This window comes from Hydra vulgaris, chromosome 15 (assembly GCF_038396675.1).
Source record: "Hydra vulgaris chromosome 15, alternate assembly HydraT2T_AEP".
In the NCBI taxonomy this organism is placed as follows: Eukaryota; Metazoa; Cnidaria; class Hydrozoa; order Anthoathecata; family Hydridae; genus Hydra; species Hydra vulgaris.
The window spans coordinates 31,428,306-31,446,925 of NC_088934.1; the positions used below are offsets into that span (position 1 = coordinate 31,428,306).

General features: G+C 27.9%; 1 protein-coding gene across 2 annotated transcripts in view; it reads left to right on the forward strand.

Annotated features, from left to right (window-relative positions):
- Positions 1-3,385: 3,385 nt before the first annotated feature.
- The window catches only part of LOC136092128 (coadhesin-like), a 104,680-nt gene continuing 89,445 nt past the window's right edge, over positions 3,386-18,620 (forward strand). For both annotated transcript variants that reach the window (XM_065819848.1, XM_065819847.1), the window contains exon 1: positions 3,386-3,792. In XM_065819848.1, coding sequence (XP_065675920.1) covers positions 3,760-3,792 — 33 coding nt within the window. In that variant the 5' untranslated portion in view covers positions 3,386-3,759. The remainder of the gene's footprint in view (positions 3,793-18,620) is intronic.

Here is an 18,620-nt window from a genome sequence, read left to right on the forward strand (position 1 = left end):
GGTCCAATAGAAATCAAATAAACATATAAAGAATTGTGGGTGCGCAAACACCACTCCAGATGACTAAACAGATGACAAACATAAAGACATTAAATTCAATAGTAATAATAGCAAACATAAATGCAATAATTGAAGTTGAATTGACATTGCATCAAAAACAATATTAACAACATTTTTGTTTTTTTTCGAACTTCGCCCTCCACATAACCATCAGCCTTTCCCTCTATCACAACACATTTTATCCTCCACTCTTTGATTAACTCAATATCGTATTTATCCTCAAATCAGTCATATAGTATCTCAAACTTTTATTCATCATCAAATTCATTGTCATCTAAAACACTTACTACGAGCCCTGAATACCATACATCCTTGCCACCTTCATCTATCATTTCATGTTAATTCTTTTTCCTAAAAACTTTGGAACCCCTCTCTTTGATGCGCCTGCTCTTATTATTTTTCTAGTTTCCATTAATAATCTAGTGTCACCCTCTAATCTGACCTTTTGTTTTAATGTTAACAACATTTCTTGTCTTTCATTATTTTAGTCTCTGACAATTGCTAGCAAATTGTCAGAGACTAAAATTAAAATTAAACTTAATTTAAGTGACATAAAAAAAAAATAAGGGGTGGATTATTTTGGTTTCAATAAATAGAATTATTAAAATGAAAAAAATTTGTGCTACAGTATTCCTAATTTATAATTTAGACTTACTTCCTTGACTTATAGATGGAGCAACCATTTTGGTGAGACTATTGTTAATGTCAACACCTAAAAAAAAGGAATTAAAATAATTATTACAAGAATTCATAGTATTTAATCAACAAACAAATAGAGGCAAATAAATATAAAAAGAAATAATTTCTTACACAACATTTATAAAAGTGTTTTTGGTTTCAAATTAATAAGGCACTTCTTAATTTGAAACCAAAAACACTTTTATAAATATTGTTTTTGGGTTTCAAATCTGTAATTGGGTTTCTGTATCTAATGCAACACTAACTTATGTACTATTACTTAATCTGTTTTTGGGTGCCATTATTTCTCTTAGTTTTTTAAAAAAATTTACTAAATATTTTTATTTTTTAGGAATGAAATTTTCATAAGCTTTTGTTGAATACTATTTTTAGGTTTTTATTTTAAAAAAACAGTTTAAATAAAAGCAACCTGTAGTTAAAATAGTAAAAATCAAGACTTTAACTTTCTTGAAGAATGCAGACCTTTTACCTGGGAATAAGTAAAAGATGTATTTTGATTAAAATTTTCAGAATTATACTTTCACTTTCAATTTAATTTTCATAATCTAACAAAAACAAACGCAAAAATCAAAACAGATAACGTCACTAAATACGCGAACAAAAGCATATATATATACACATAATTTATATTTGCAAATCCTAAGCACCAATTCTTTAGGTAAACTTAAGTAAAGACTTGTTTTAAATAGAGGAAAGGATAAACTTGCAATTTCCACCTGGACGTTTTTCAAAAACACTTTTTTTTCTATATAAATCAACCTTGAAATTTTTAAACGCTGAGAACTAATATTTTTTGTATAAATGTTAAAAAACGTCCAGATTCCATTAGATTCCTCGTCCTTTTATTAATAAATATGGAAAGTTTCATAAAAATTAGATGTGTTTAAGATCTTATGAATCATTACCTTCAAAAGCTTCATTTAAAAAAACATTTCCGCGGCAGGTTTTTTTATGAAAAGTGGTCTCAAGATATGGGCAATATATAAATGAAGCCATACAAAGCTTAGTACTTTCTATATATGGTTGGAAAGAAATTGAAAAACACTAACTAATGCAAAAAACCTCAAGGCAATGGCTTAACCATACAAAAAGATTTAACAGAGCAAAGTTTATGAAAATTACGTCTTTTTTGTCAAACGTCGAATGTTTTTTGTTAAGCCGTGGGATCGCTAGCATTTATGAAGAAAATTTCGAGTCTTGACAGATTGAGAAACCTCACCTTCTGTATTACCATTTTTTTCGCTATATCCTACTTTTTTATCATCTTCTTTATCTTCATTGTCTTCTTTATCTTCGTCGTCTTCTTTATCTTCGTTGTCGTCTTTTTTACCTTCTTCCTCTTTGTCGTCATTTTCATTAGCTTCTTCTTCGTCGTCGTCTTCCTTACCTTCTTCTTTTCCGTCTTCTTTACCTTCTTCTTCTTCAGCTTCTTCTTTACCTTCTTCTTCTTCATTGAACAACTTTTTAAAACTTCTATAATCTCTCATATAGCTTTTCATGTAGTGCTTGCGCTTATTATCTGCCATTTTTTATTGAGACGAGTTATAACTATTTTCGTATTTTGATATATTACTAATCAGTCACTACTTAATAAGCATTGAATCACCACTTACATAAAATTATTTCGGGATATTTGATTTTCGCGAATAAATAAGTATTGTATTAGTGGTGATAGAGTGGTTATTGAGTAGCGATCACTAGTGATCGCTACTCAATAACCACTCTATCACCACTAATACCGTTGTGTACCAATATCACCACTTAATCACCGTTGAGCAGTACTAAATCACTAGTGATGCGCGCATAGGGGATGACTGCGTATTAACTTTTATTTTTAAATATATTTTGATATTATTATATATTTACAATATTTTGTTGACCTATAGCGGTCATCAACATTACATGTTATAAAAAACGTTACAAAAAATGTTTCAAAATTACATAAATCAAACCGTCAAAAAAGAAGACATTACAGGTGTAAAAGAAAAATAGTTTCTATCAAATAATATAATGGCGTCAGTTAAAATTTTGATCAATATGTTTTCAAAGTTCTCTTGTTTTTATTCATTATATTTTCACCATTAAAATTTCTATTCTTTATTGATTAAGATTTTTCGTTTGCATTTTGTATTATCATGCTTTTTGTTTTTTTCTTCGCTTTTTTGTGAGTCTCTTTGCCGTAAAGAGACGGCTTTATTATATTATATTTATTATATTAGTTTTATATTTATTTTTGACGGTTTGATTTATGTAAATATTTAACAATTTTTGTAACGTTTTTTATTACACCTGATGACGCTGACCGCTATAGGTCAGCGAAATATTGTAAGCATATAAAATATCAAAATATATTTAAAACAAAAAGTTTATACGCAGCCTTCTTAATCAAAATTCAATATATATATATATATATATATATATATATATATATATATATATATATATATATATATATATATATATATATATATATATATATATATATATATATATATATATATATAATGGTTGTAACTCACTAATTTAATTTTTTAAATAAGTTACTGTTGTTATCAAGGTTGGTAATTTTTTTTTGTTTCAAACACACCGCTATTCATAAATATTTCGATCGCTTTGTTTATTATAGAAACACTAATTGATCAATGGTAAATACTAATTAAGATTTAACCCACTCAAAAATGTCAGACATGAAGTGACGTGTTTCTCATTAGCGAGACATTAATATGATAACTAAATAATCGGTAAAACATGCAAACCAAAATTAGTTGATTTAGATTTATTAAACTTCATATCATTATATTTAAATTTACGAATTGCATAGATATATTAGTGCTATGACAAAAATATTATGCAGACGAAATTAAGTTGCATATTCATAGACCTTGTATCAACTTTTTGAAAGAAATGTTGTGCAGACATATTTATACCGCATATTCATAGGCCAGCTAATAGTGTTATGACCATAATACCATCCAAACGAAAAATTTTTTATGAAAAAGCATGAAGCAATTAGTTAAGCAACATACTTTTTGGGTATGAATATTAATATGGTTGTTATTTAATATTTATAGCAATGTATATTATAGTACAGGGTGACCACAAAGTATCCGCACAGATAAAGAGCTTAATAAAAAGCATGTAGAAAGTATTTAACACAAATTTTATTTTAAAACATTTATTGAACTATAACAATTATGATTCAAAGATTGAATTCGAATTTTCCTCCATCAGCAAAATAACAGGCCTGTAGGCGTCTCGGGAACGCTTCGACGGTGGCGAGCAAGTAGGCAGGGTCCAGAGAATCCCAAGCTTTCAGTAGTGATTTTTTTAAACTTTCAATATTTTTATGCGGCTTTTGGCATGCCTTTCCTTCTAGGACGCTCCAGACTGAGAAATCCATCGGGTTAAGATCGGGGCTCGATGGCGGCCATTGAGAAAAGTTGATAAAATCAGGAAAAGTTGCCGCACAAAGGAGAAACGCGCACCATTCTAAATAACCCAATTGAACATAGTTTACAAAGTATATAAAGTAAAGTATATAAAGTTTATGACATAATATTAACCAAAAACAACAAATAAATAAGAAAATACATAAGTGCTTTTATGCTTATATTTTCACAAGATGAAACCGTCTCGTATGCGGATACTTTGTGGTCACCCTGTATATTTACTTTGGGTATTATTTTATTTATATTAACGCTTAGAAAAAGTAAAAAATTTTTAATTTGATACATTTTTTATGAGGTGATATTTTCTTGAGGCTCTTCCGGGACTTCAAAAAAAAAAGTTTGCTAACCTACCCTACCCCGAGGTAAGTTTGCGCAAACTATAAAAACAATATTAATGCTTTTGCAGAATTTTGTTTTTATTTACTGTTTAAGGCCAAAAATTGAAATTACTTTTATGCTAGTATAAAATAAGTATAAGAGTCTTAAAGCTGGTAGAAAATAATAGTATGTAGAATGAACCAAAACAATAACCCATTTTAATAATTTTCAAAAATACATATTCTCAATGCTATTTGAAATTAAAAAAAGTTATAAAAGAATATATTTTTTTTATAATTAATGATGAGCCAACTAACCCCGTGGAAAATTTGTCAACTTACCCCAACTACCTTTTTTTAAAAAAAACCCTGAAGGTCCTGAAAACTGAATGGAAATTAATAAATCAATTTTTACTGGAATCTTTACTTTTTTTTCATGCAACCTACTATTCTTTTTGTAAAGTAAAATAGAAGCGTTGTTCCGAAAGTTAGATTTTTATTCTAAAAGCACCTAAATATACGTATCTCTCATGAGCATGTGCGAATCTTTACAATACTTTACTGAAAGATGAAACAGTCAATGAGGTTTCATGTAATTTTTAACACTTTTGAAAGAAATGGTTTGAAAATAAAAGCAATTCGTAAACTTTTCCCTGCTGTCAACTAGCTCCGATCTACTTCAATATACTAAAGTCTGTAAAATATCATAATAATTTTATTTACAGTAAAGCCTTATTTCTTATTTCTAAAAAAACTTTATAAAGAAGAACATTTAAAAGAAAGTAAATTAATAGTATTTACTAAAAAAGTTCAACTTCTTTTTTAATAATTTTTTAGATGAGACCCCTAAAGCTATGATAGGTCATTAAAGGTAGTCTAATGAAATTCAGTTCCATGTTTTAAAGAGTTCAGTGGATGTCTTCCGTGTGTTAACATTGGGATAAGGTTTACTACATGCATTTTTTTGTTTTATTTTTCAAGGTATATAGATTATGAAAAGAAACTGGGGAAGAGTTCATTATACATTTGTACATAAAACAAAGAGTACTAAAAACATTAAGCTGATATATATTATAAATTTTTATTTCAAATAAAAGAGACCTGGCATGAGTAAAGCTGTTTTTAAAATTGATAAGCGAAGCAACATGCTTCTGCTGACGATAAAAAGGTTCCAGGTTAATTTTATTGGAACTACTCCAAGCAATATTTGCATAGCTAAATGACAATAGATAAAAGAAAAATATAATTGTATTAAATTTGTTTATATAACACATTTCTAGCCTTATACATTATTCCTATATTTTTAGCAACTTTGTTATACAAAAAATTAGTGAGATATATCTAGCTTAGGTTTTCATCAGCATATATACCTAAAAAGTTAAGATTTTTTCCTTTTTTTCATTTGGATTTTGTCTATTAAAAGTAAGATTATGTTGGGCGACAGTAGTTTCTTTTCAGAAGTTGGATGAAAAATTGACCTTTTTGTTTAATCGATTTTTAGTGACAATTTATTCATTTTGTACCATTCACAAACTTTCGCTCACTTAATGTCCATATTTTGAAATAATGTTATAATACTATTATGCGATAAAAAGAGATTAGCGTCATCAGCAAACATGACAGTCATAAAATTTGACGCATTAGGGAGATTATTGATATAAATTAAAAAGAGAAGTGGTGCGAGTGAAGAGCCCTGGGAAACTCCACAGGATATATTCAATAAATTAGTTATACCAGTTTATTACTATAAACAAACTGTTTACGGTTGCTTTAATAACTTTTAAGTAATAATAGGACATTGCCTTTAATACCATAGCATTGATTTTTTGACGGAGAATTTGATGATCAATAGAGTCAAGCGTTTTTGATAAATCAATGAAAACTCCCAACGTTTATTGGGACTTCTCAAAAGAGAGCTATATTATATAGCGAGTTATTTGGGGTATTGAGTGTTCTGTCGAGTTATTTCTTTTGAACCCATATTGAATAATATATAGTATACTATTTAATGAAAAGTGATCATAAAAAACGTTATATAAAATTCTTTTTAAAACTTTTGAAAAAACCGAAAGAACAGAAATTGGGCGACAATTTGTAAAATTGGTTGAATTGCCTACCTTAAAAATTGGGGTGACTTATTATTTTTAAATGGTATAGAGTTTTTTTCCTGTTTTATTCAACTATAAAAAACTTTAAGTGATATATCTTTTAAGGGTACATGCGAGTTGACGACAACATTAATTTATATTGCATTTAGACAAAAGGATTTATTAGTTTTAAGCATTTTAAAAAATTTTTTGACCTCCTCAAAGAAAAGTTTGTAAGATGTTGAGGTCAACGATATCGGAAAATTATAAGCATCTATTTTGATAGTCATGAAAGCATTTATTTTAGCTAGATTTGGGCCAACTGATACAAACATTTGTTTGATTCATTGCATATCATAGTTGGATTGGAGGAAAAATCATTCTTAGTTTTTAAAGTTTTAGGTAGAGTGCATGTTTTTAATTACCGCGTGCCAGTAAGTTCTCTTAGGATCTCCCTGGTGCGTTTTTAGTTATTCTTGTTTATCTTAAGTAAATTGGAGTAGTACAATTTCTTTAAATTTTTCCTTTTTCTTTCAATATTTTTAGCATAATTTTTGTAAAGAATATTATTTCCTCTGTTTTGGTTTGTAAATATTTGATATATAATTTTTGCTTAATTTTAGAGGATTTTCTGAGATCTATTGTTATCCATGGTGACATTATAGCTTTGGGTTTTTCCTTGACCTTGGCCGTGGCTTTGGTCTCGCCTTAAGGCCAAAAATTAAGATCTTGGCCTTGGTCTTGGCCTTGTAAGTTTTGACCTTGGCCTTAATTGTTTTGGCCTTCAAAAAAAAAGTACTTAAAACTAAAGAATTTAAAGTTTTCATTCTTCATTTTTATGTATTTTTGTTTTTGGCTTTAATATATATCTACAAGTATATTTTGTTTAAGACTTCATGGAACTCTGTGCATAACCTTGGTTTATATTTAGAGCATTTAATTTTATTGTCACAGCAATTGTTCCATACAGTTTTGTTAATAATTGGCCTAAACTTAAGGCAAAAAATTTAAGTCTTGAAAATGCTTGTGTAGGCCTTGGTCTTGAAACTCTTGTTCTTGGCCTTGTAACTTTTAATCTTGGTCTTGGCCTTGGCCTTGTGACATGTGGCCTTGGCCTTGTACTTTTAACCTTGTTAGCTAATCTGGTTTACAGTAGATTTTGGAAAATTAACATCATATAATTTAGAAAAAAATTTAAAAAATAATTTAAAACAGATTTGCATCTCTAGAAGCTTGTTCCAATGAAGGTTTAGATCAGAGATAGTTGTTCTTTGAATGATTTTAAATTTGCTGTAGTAAAAAAACGTTTTTTAAACGTTACTGTCGGTGAAGGTATTTTTACTGCAGCAATATTAATTGAGCAAAAAATAGGAAAGTGGTCAGAGATATTTCTTTTAAGTATACCCTTTTTGAACGATTTGTTAAAAACGTCGTTTGTTTTTATATTGTCTAAAAAGGTAGCTGATATTGCAGTTATTCTTGTTTTTTAATTAAAAAAAATGCGCCATGTTCAAATAAATCGTTAAAAAAACTTTTTATTATATAATTAGTATAGGATTAAAAACAGTCCAAAATAATACCACCTATTACGTAGTATAATTTCTTTTCATGAATGCTTTTACTTAAAATATCATTTATTAATATATTGAAGTTTTCAACTTAAGCAGAGGGTGGTAGATAGCAGCAACCAAAGCCTATCCACTTTGCGAAGCTCCTGTTAATTGATAAAAATTGCATTCTGGGATGTCCTGCCCGACCTTTTTTGCAACTAACACAAATAGTTTTTTTTTGAAAATAAATAAATAAACCTTGTTGCTAAATATCTCAATTTTATACTTACGATTTATCTTTCTAACATTAAGATACATCAATTTTGTTAGGATTACCATAAAAATGTTTCAATAAGAATGAAATAATATGGAAAAAACGTTTCGTAGAACAAAAAAAGTTTTGCAGAACATAAAGTTAATTTAATTTTTTTAAAACATAAAAGTATTTTATTTTACATAAAAGTTATTATTATTGTACATTAATAAAAGTTATTAATATTATTTATTATAACATAACAAAGTCTCATTACAAAGAATTAAGTTAAAAAAATAATATCATAATATATCAAAAAGCATTAGGGGAGACCGGGGCTAGTTGGCCGTAGGGGTAAGTTGACGAACTGCGTTTATCTTCTGAGCCTTAAATCAGAAAGTGACAAAAGTTACACACAACCTTCCTGATTGACCATTTTATTATTCACTATAGTATTGTCAGGATTCGCACATTCGCATGGCAGGTATGAAGATTTATGCGTTTTTTGGACAAAAACGTAACTTTTGGAACATCGCTTCCTTTTTACTTTACAAAGAAAATAGTAAGTCGTATGAAAAAAAAATTATTGTTAAAGTTACAATTGGTTTACTATATCCAATCTGACTTTTTTTCAAAGTTGCCGTTTTTTATGATCTATAGACTGTTTATTGAAAAAAAGGCTTCCGGGGTAATTTGACAAAATTTTCACGGGGTAAGTTGGCTCATAGCATTTACTTTGGAAAAAAAAATTTTTATAAAATTAATTTTTTTTTTTTTTAATTTTTAATAATATTGAAAAAATTTATTCTTACAAAAAAATTTTTTTTTAATTTTTTTGTATGATTAAGTTTTTTAAAGTAAAGAATAAGTAAAGAATAAGGTTTTTTTTCACAATCAAAAAGTGGACTACTATTTTGACTGTTATACGGACTAATATTCGGTACCATCTAAAAGTAATATTAAAATTTGGGATTAAAAAGTTGCCAAAATTAATAGTAAAAAAATTTCTATTAATTTTGCACTTATTAGTACATTAATAATCATTTTTATACTTTGCGCCAACTTACCCCGTGGTGGGGTAAGTTGACGCAATTTTTTGTTTTTTGAGGGCCCAGATAGGCCCCAAAAGTTTTTTTTGTAAATGAATGCAAATTTCATAAGTTACCCAAATTCATACTCTTTAAGACTACATTTTAAAATTTTCAAAAAAATGTACTATTAGGGTTACAGAGCTCATCAAGTAAAAACCGAGCCAACTAGCCCCGGTCTCTCCTACGTACAATATTTGTGAAATTGCAATTTGACTTATTGGGTGGGTTTATGTTCCTGTTTAAAAATTTTATGAAATAAAAAATTCTTGTAATAACAAAAAGCATAAAAACTTTTTTTAAAGTTATTAGCACATCTTATTTAAAAAAAAAGTTGAAAAATAGTATCATAATATATTAATTATGAAGAATACGTGCATTTTTTATTTTGCATTTTATTTATTGCGTGGGTTTATGTCTCTGGTTAAAAAATTTATGAAATAAAAAATTCTTGTGATAACAATAAACAGAATAATGTTTTTTCGCAAATAAAGCGCATGTTCTTCATGTTAATTGAGCAAAAACTGAAAATTTTCCAGTAAACATATAATATGATCCTGGACGAAAATAAGATATTCTTATAGATATGTTATTTAAAAAAGCGTTTCTATAGGCAACTAAAAAATGTCTAACATTTGGACGGTCATGAAAAAAAAATTCTCAATGTAGTACTGAATAAAACGAGAAGTACAAACAAACTGCAAACATTCAGAATATAGCTCACTACTTAAGGTAAAAGCACTATTAATTGTTACATTTAAACCTCAATGACTTGATATACTTGGTTGACTTCAAACATTACAAAATTTCCAATTCACAATCTAATAATTTGACTCTTCCCACTGAGAAATACTGGCTCCTTTTAAGGTCAGAGGACAACGAGCTGGTTTATCTGCATATAAATTATATGAATTCAATATATATATATATATATATATATATATATATATATATATATTTTTTTTTTTCTTTTTCTTTCTTTATTACATGAAAATTTTTATACAGATATATAAAGTTAAAAAGTTTACAATTAAAGATTATGTTAAAATAATGATAGAAATTAAATTAAAATAAAGAACGCGGAAACTCAAAGAAGACTCAGAGGTCTTGTCATGAGAACCGTTAAAGTTTGACGCGTCAATAAAAGTCGATGTAAACTCATACAATGCCACTATCGCATATTTTATTTTTGATAAATACAGTATTTGAAGTTTTCCTTATATTAATTTGAAACATGGTAGGCTCTACAAGGATCATCGTTCTTTGGATTTTTTTAAAAATTTTTTATTTTCTCTTCTTTTCAGTGTCACAATTTTCTTAACGAATTTTTATTTTTCTTCATAATTATTATTTTCTTCAACCGTTGTAAAACTCCTCTGCAAATACATTATCAAATAGATAAAGTCTGTTTTTTTTTTGTGTTTTTTTTTAAATATATCATGATTGTCTGTGTCGAATATTGTTTAGTATATCACGATTTGTTGAATTTTTAATTACAAGCTTTTTATTGCCATGTGATGAATATTTGTAAAACTTCTTCTTTGACCCACGCGCAGCAACTTTGAAACAATTTCAGCCGTTTTAGGCAAGTAGGTTAGTTTTGAAGGTCATACTAGTCACTTACGTGTATGTACATACATAACATCATATGTGCATATAGAACATTTGTATGAACATAAGTAAACACATAGATATATTCAAATAAAACACATAGATACATATTACATATATTTACATATACATACATAAATACATACATGCACACACATACATACATACATACATACATACATACATACATACATACATACATACATACATACATACATACATACATACATACATACATACATACATACATACATACATACATACATACATACATACATACATACATACATACATACATACATACATACATACATACATACATACATACATACATACATACATACATACATACATACATACACACACACACTCATATATACACATACATACATATACACACATATATATATAGACATAGACATACATACGCACACACATACTCACATATATACATAAACACGTACACGCACACACAGGTGCATTCACACATATATATATATATATACACATAAATATACACACTCATTCTCAATATATTTTACAAACTATATTTCACTAAGCTGTATATAATATTATTTAAGAAAAATAATAGAATTTTAGTTTATAGAATTAGTACATAAGAACACAGTATATGTTTACAATATATAATAGCTTTAACAATAAAGTATTTTTCTGGAAAACACAAAATAAGATAACAAAATTTTAAAAAAACATAGATATTTCATCAATTGAAAATATAATATTTTTTAGCTTTAGTTTAAAGGAGGGATAACTACATTTCTTAAAAATTTTTTGAGATTATTTTATTCCACAGAAAAGCTCCACGAAACGAGATGCAAAACTTTTCAAAATTTGTATGGTAAGAAGGTTGTCGAATAGCTTCATCATTTCTTAAGATATATTTGTTCTTTTCTTTCAAAGTAAATAAATTTTGAAAGGGTTCAGGAGATAAACCGTTTTTACATTTGTACATAATACAAAGAACATTGAAGATATTCACCTCGTATATACTAAAAACATTCATATCAATTAGGAGAGGCTTGGCATGAGTAAAACGATCCCTAAAATTACTTTGTGTGCAACATGTTTTTGTTAACGATATAGAGGTTCAAGTTTACTTTTATTTGTACTACCCCACGCAACATTTGCAGAGTTTAGGTGGCAATGGATAAATGAATGATATAGTTGAGTTAAGGCGTGCTTATTTAGGAGATTTCTTGTTTTATATAATATTCCAATACTTTTAGATATTTTATTGCCCAAATTTTCTATGTGTTTTTTCCATGAGAGTTTTTCATCAATATAAACGCCTAAAAATTTGGTAAAGCTTACTTGTTTTATTAGAGTATTGTCAATAAAAAGAAAAGGCATGTCATTTGGCACTAAGTGCTTTTTAAAATAAGGGTGGAAAAAAATCCGTTTGGTTTTATTAATATTGAGAGACAATTTATTTGTTTTGAACCAATCAGAGATTTTAATTAGTTCGTTGTTCATATTTTCAAATAGATAATTTATGTCATCGTGAGATAAAAACAGATTAGTGTCATCTGCGAACATAATGGTCATTAAGTTTGAGGCTTTATAGAGGTCATTGATGTAAATAAGAAATAGTAAGGGTCCTAATATTGATCCCTGGGGTACTCCACATGTTATATCAAGCAAATTTCTATGCGTAATTTTTATAAATAGTATTACTTTCTTCGAATTTAGATTTTAAATATTTAAAATATAGTTTTTGTTTAATTTTTGAAGATTTTCTTAGTTCCTTGGTAATCCATGGTGATTTGTTGTTTTTTAGTTTAAGATTAATTTTTATTTTTGGGAAATTTGATTCGTATATTTCAAAGAATGTTTTAAAAAAATTGTTATAAACTAAGTTTACATTATCTAGAAAATTAATATGTTCCCAGTGTAGTAAAGATAGTTGTTCCTTAAATGATTTTAAATTTGCTTCATTAAAAATACGTTTAATGTGATATTGGTTTGTATGTTTTAATATTTTTTTTTTTTTTTTTATTCGTCACGCGCGATTAATTTATTATAAATGACTTTAGCGTACTTACCTTTGCTTCTTAATTCTTTTGCACCTTTAAAAAGTTTTTTTCGTAACTCTGTAGTATATTCGCTTAAGTCCTCATATATGTACAATCGCTCTTTCCAAAGCTTAAGTTTGTTATATTTGTTCAAAATTACGGCTTTGTCTTTATAATTTAGAAAACAAACAACGATGGATCTTTTTTTGCGATTTTCTCTTGGCTCTTTTTTACCTACTCGATGAGCTCTATCAATTACAAAGTGTTTTTGAATTTTAAGTTTATTTCTGAGTATTTCTCTAACTTTTTCCTCGCTTTCCTCCCAAGTTTCATTTTCGCTCTCTTCGATTCCAACAAACCTCAAGTTATTTCTTCGAATTCTGTCTTCTAGCTCCGCTATTTTTTCTTTTATGTAATTATTTTCATGTTTAGTACTTTTACTAATATCTGTAGATTTCTTAGATTCTGAATTTTTTAAGTCGGTTAGTTCAACGTAAATCTTATCATAGTTTTTACTTACAAACTCGACGGCTTTGTTTAACTCTGATAGCTCGTTTTTCAATACCATGTTTTCTTCATTCAAGTTGATTACTTTACTTTCTAGTTTCTCAATTCGATCATTAAAAATTTTTAAAATGGTATTTTCGTGAATTTCGAGTATTTCTTTTAATTGTGCTGATCTAAAATTTTTTGCCATTATAATAACTTTAAAACGCGTCTGTTTGCTACAAGATTTATTTGCGAAAATATCGATTAAGTATCGATTAAAGTATCCATGCGTTCAACAAATCTTAAAGTTGGTAATACACTTAAACAAAGTAAATTTGTATTAGAACAGCAATATTAAGCAGAAGCAACCTGATAACAAAAAATTTGAGTTGCAAGTGTGACCTTCATAGATAAAATAAGACCAGGGTCTAAGTGTCTATCTGTTAGTTACAGGACCAGACGCACAGAGTTAATTGTATCTAAATTATACAGAGACTGGATATCAATGTTATGCCTTCATAAACTGTTTCTGATACTTTTTACTAAATGCGGAAGATCAAAAAAACATAAATAATTTTATTTTTGGAAGGATTAGAAAGTATGGCAAATTTTTTGAAAACCGAAGCAAACGAAAGGCTATATTAGTAGATTCTCGATCACAAACTATACATCTAATGTGTAGTTTGTGAGCTTCTTGATATAAACCATTTATTTTTCAAGAAGCCAGCTTCTTGAAAAATAAATGGTTTATATCATATATTGCTCAATTGTAAAAAATAATATTGTTTATTCCTATTGTGGCTCTATTATTATTCTATTGTGGCTCTATATTCCATATTGTAGCTTCAATACTTTTTGACAGGTTTCTTTATTAGAATGCAACGCTGCCAAATATGTATAGTTATTTATAAACATATTAGAGAAGATTTCACTGCAAATTTAAATTTGTGGAACAACATGACAAAAATAAATTTCATTAACCAAAAGTAAAATCTAATTTCATGAACGAAATGTAACAAAAAAACATCCTCTGACAGAATGCAATATATTGTGTCAGAGAGTATTTTTTGATAACATTTTTGTGATACATTGAGTTAATGTACTTTGCAAAATAAACAAAGCCAATTTTTCTATCTTCTTTCACAGATCTTTCTAAATCGTCTGACACGTCAAAAATCTCACTTACAATATTGATGTTTTGAGATTTTAGAAGTCTTCATCAAACCTCAGAAAAAAGTTAGCATAGTAAATATGCGTTTTCTCAACAGCTAGTTGATCAGGTATAACATATTCTGCTTCAGCACTCTACTTAAATTTACCAGAAACTCTCTCTAAATGATCAGTTGGAAAATCACTAAGTATAACAGAATGCTTATCTTTACTGGTTCCAATTAAAAAACTAATTAAGTCTATCAAACCTTTTAATGTGCATAGTAATACATCTGATGCCGTGAAAGTAAAAGTTTTTATTCTTTTTTTTCAACTAATCGCTTCCATATTTTCACACATTTCAGCAATTTTTAATAATAGTTGTAGCCAAGTATCTTTAGCACTTCAAATGATAGTCCGCAAAGGATCATGCAATCTTTCATCATCAGAAAGTCTTCGCGCATTTATAATTTTCCACGCAATAATAAAATTTTGCAGAAAAACAAAAGTAACTTTAACTTCTTCCTGGTTTATTACTGATTTTAATTTCAAAGCTGCAACGGTTTCTTTGCAAAAAACACACATTACTAGTTTCACATGTCTTTCTACAAAATTTCGAGGTATCGCTAACTCATTCAGACGACAATATGTGGTGAGTGAGTTTAATTCTAAATCAAATAGCCAATTAACCATGACAGTAAGGAGTGTTTTTATCATTTTTTGAGACACCCAAATGTTCATCCTGAACATTTGGGTGTCCCAAAAAATGATAAAAATTTGAAAATCATGAGACTATACCCTCCTAACTAAATGATTTAATCTATAAAGATAGAATATGTAATAAATTTTGATTGAAAGTTAGCAACTTTGCTAGATGTGTAATTATAAATTCTAAGAGATTTATACTTTTTTTTACGGTTTTACGCACATATTACTGAAACAATTTTCATTCAATAAATATAAAAAACTCCAACTTACAAATTTATTTCTCAGAAAAAACCGTTACAGTGAGTAAAAATGAATCACAATGTTAAAAACTTTTTTTTAAAATTAAATGCATAGAAAAACAGTTATAAAGTAAAGATTTTGTGAGTTTTCTTCAAAAATATTCTGGTATTTTGGTTTGCAACTTTTTTCCATGAGATTTTGCAACAAGCATTACATTTTGTTTTTGATCATCATTTTAAGATACCTTCATAAAGTCTTGTATAAGCTTGATGTTTCGTTCTGCGCAGTCGTTGGTAATAGAGAGATATTTAAAAAATAAACATAACTAAGGAAAACTCTCTGTATTATCTAAAGATTTTACTCCACCGTAAACCCATTGTTCAACTTCACTTTTTGAAAATTCAATAATTTTAAAAAGGTACCAAGAGTCTGGACCAACCAGACGAGATAGTGTTGTTTCGGAATCAAGAACTGGAATAATTTGAGGATATTCAATATGGAATATAGGCATAGGAATTTCAGGCAGGTTATTTATCATTTTTGTTTATTCATTATCTTCAACGTCACGATCATCAATTGCTAACGCAACAAGCTGAGGAGTTAAGTACCAAGAGTATTGTTTTATACTCTTTTTTAAAAACTGTCTCTACTGAACATCGTGTAGATCTGGAATTTTAAGACTTGCCCTGAAAGCATTAAGGTCATTCTTAGGTGCTTTTGAAGACTGAGTGCTTTTTAAAAACCATGGTCCATAAAGAATGGCAATAAAAAAACTTCCTTTCTGTACCTTTTCTTCCTTTTCTGACATTATTTTAACAACATTTTATGTCATTTCAAATGTAAGGAGGTAAAATTCTTTTGCCATAAAACGTACCTCATGACAAGCTCCAAGTTGATGGAGTTTAAAATTAGTTACATTTTCACCAAGATAAAAAACAACAAGCTGGGAAAGTTTTCTATAATCACCTCTTGCAAAAGTATTTTTGAGCAGAGCTTTTGAACGGAAAGTAAAGGCATCTTTTGCAAGAGTGTAGAACACAGAATTAACCTCTAGGCTATCCAAACTCGTTTTTTACAATATTATTTCGTGTTCAGTTCTGTAAAAACAAAATTTCGTTCCACTCTTTTTTTTAACTTTTATTATAATGCTCTATGGGGACCTTTTTTCTTTTCTGTGAGCTCCTCCATGATGTGAGACTTATGCAGCTCATAAATGTGATGGTTGCATAACAATCATATTAAAGAGAAGTTAAGTTTTACGCTCAGCAATTGAACTGCTTAAGCATATTTCCCCGTGTTAATACTGATTGTATCGCAGCAGCAAGCAAACAGTTGATTAACACACTTGTAATATTCTAATAATTTTATTAGTTCAATTGCCTGGCATGCTCTAGTACAATTTTTTAATTAGAGGATCCTAACCAATATATTGTTGCAATCTTGAGCATCTGGAGAACTAACACTCACAGGCAATTTATCTTAAACAACAGATATTGAAAGGTCTCCTAAAATTTCTTTAACTAGTTAAGTGTCAAAATGAAGAATTAGTCTTTAGCCTTTTAGTATATCAATTATTTGCTTTCTTCGCAAGTTCCCTGTTGACTGAATTTTCTGAAACCGTTTTCTGTTAACAGAAAACCTAGAGATGTTTATTTCTTTAAAATTAACATTGGATTTTGAAAGAATGGCAGGCATAATTGCGGTCTGAGGTCGTATTCCAATATATCTTGCTGCCACAATTGATGTTGCTTCAATAAGCTCATCAGGAGTCAGCTCTATGATTATTTTAGACATTTTCTTTCATCTAAAAGTGTTCAATAAAAATTTTTTTATTTAAATTTGTTAGTGAATTAACATGCCTTTTAACAATAAAATTTTTAACAATAAATTTCTTTTAACAATAAAATTATTCTGGAGATAAAATAAATACTTGATCATGAATAAAATTCATTTTTAATAACGCAGTAGTTCACAGTTACGTTTTTTGATTGATTGAAAATTAAAAAGAAAATTAGTTTATGAAATTAGACTGTCAAAAGGATAACAGAAAGATCAGCAAAGCTGTTCATACAATAACAGAGTAAATAAAAAAGTTTTAAAGGAACTTTTACTATATGTTATATAAAATCCTATGTTTGTTTTGACATTTCTAACTGTATATTTATTTTTAGATTTCTGATTCTGAATTTATTTCTAAATTTCTAACTGAATATTTATTTTTAGATTTATAACTCTATATTTAGTTATACATTTATAACTCTATATTTGTTCAATATACTTAAAGCTTTATTTTGATATATAATTTGTTAATAATATGAAAAAAATTTAGCGAGATAAACATTTTTTTGGGATCAGAAGAAAAAAAAAGTGGGTTCCAAATTTTTCTTTTTTTTTTTTTTTTACAAAAAATGTTTACTTTGATAAATTTGTTTTGGTTATATTTCTTTTCGCTAATTTCTTTTTGCTAAATTTTTTTTTGCCGAATATTTTTGCCAATATTCTTTTTAAATTTTTTTCGCTAAATTTTTATCTCGCTAAATTTTTTTATTACATTATTAAGGTGTGCACACACCTTCAAAATTGCTAACCTTTCGATATTCTTGACCTACAGAGATTTTTAAAAACTCAAAGTCAAGAAGTGTAAATTTATTTAAAAAAATATTGTTTTATTTTGAAACTTCAAAAATTTCACACATACCCACGGTATAATAATACGCCTAATGTATCGTATAAAACTTCGAACTTTCTTTAATAAATCTCTTAATTCCTCTATTCCTGGCTTACTCAATTGTTCTACTTCCTCTCTTGTAAAGAGAAAAGCATAACTCAATTTCATAGGATAAAATCTTCTAATTCTTGCATAGAATTAAAACAATGGCCTGCTTTT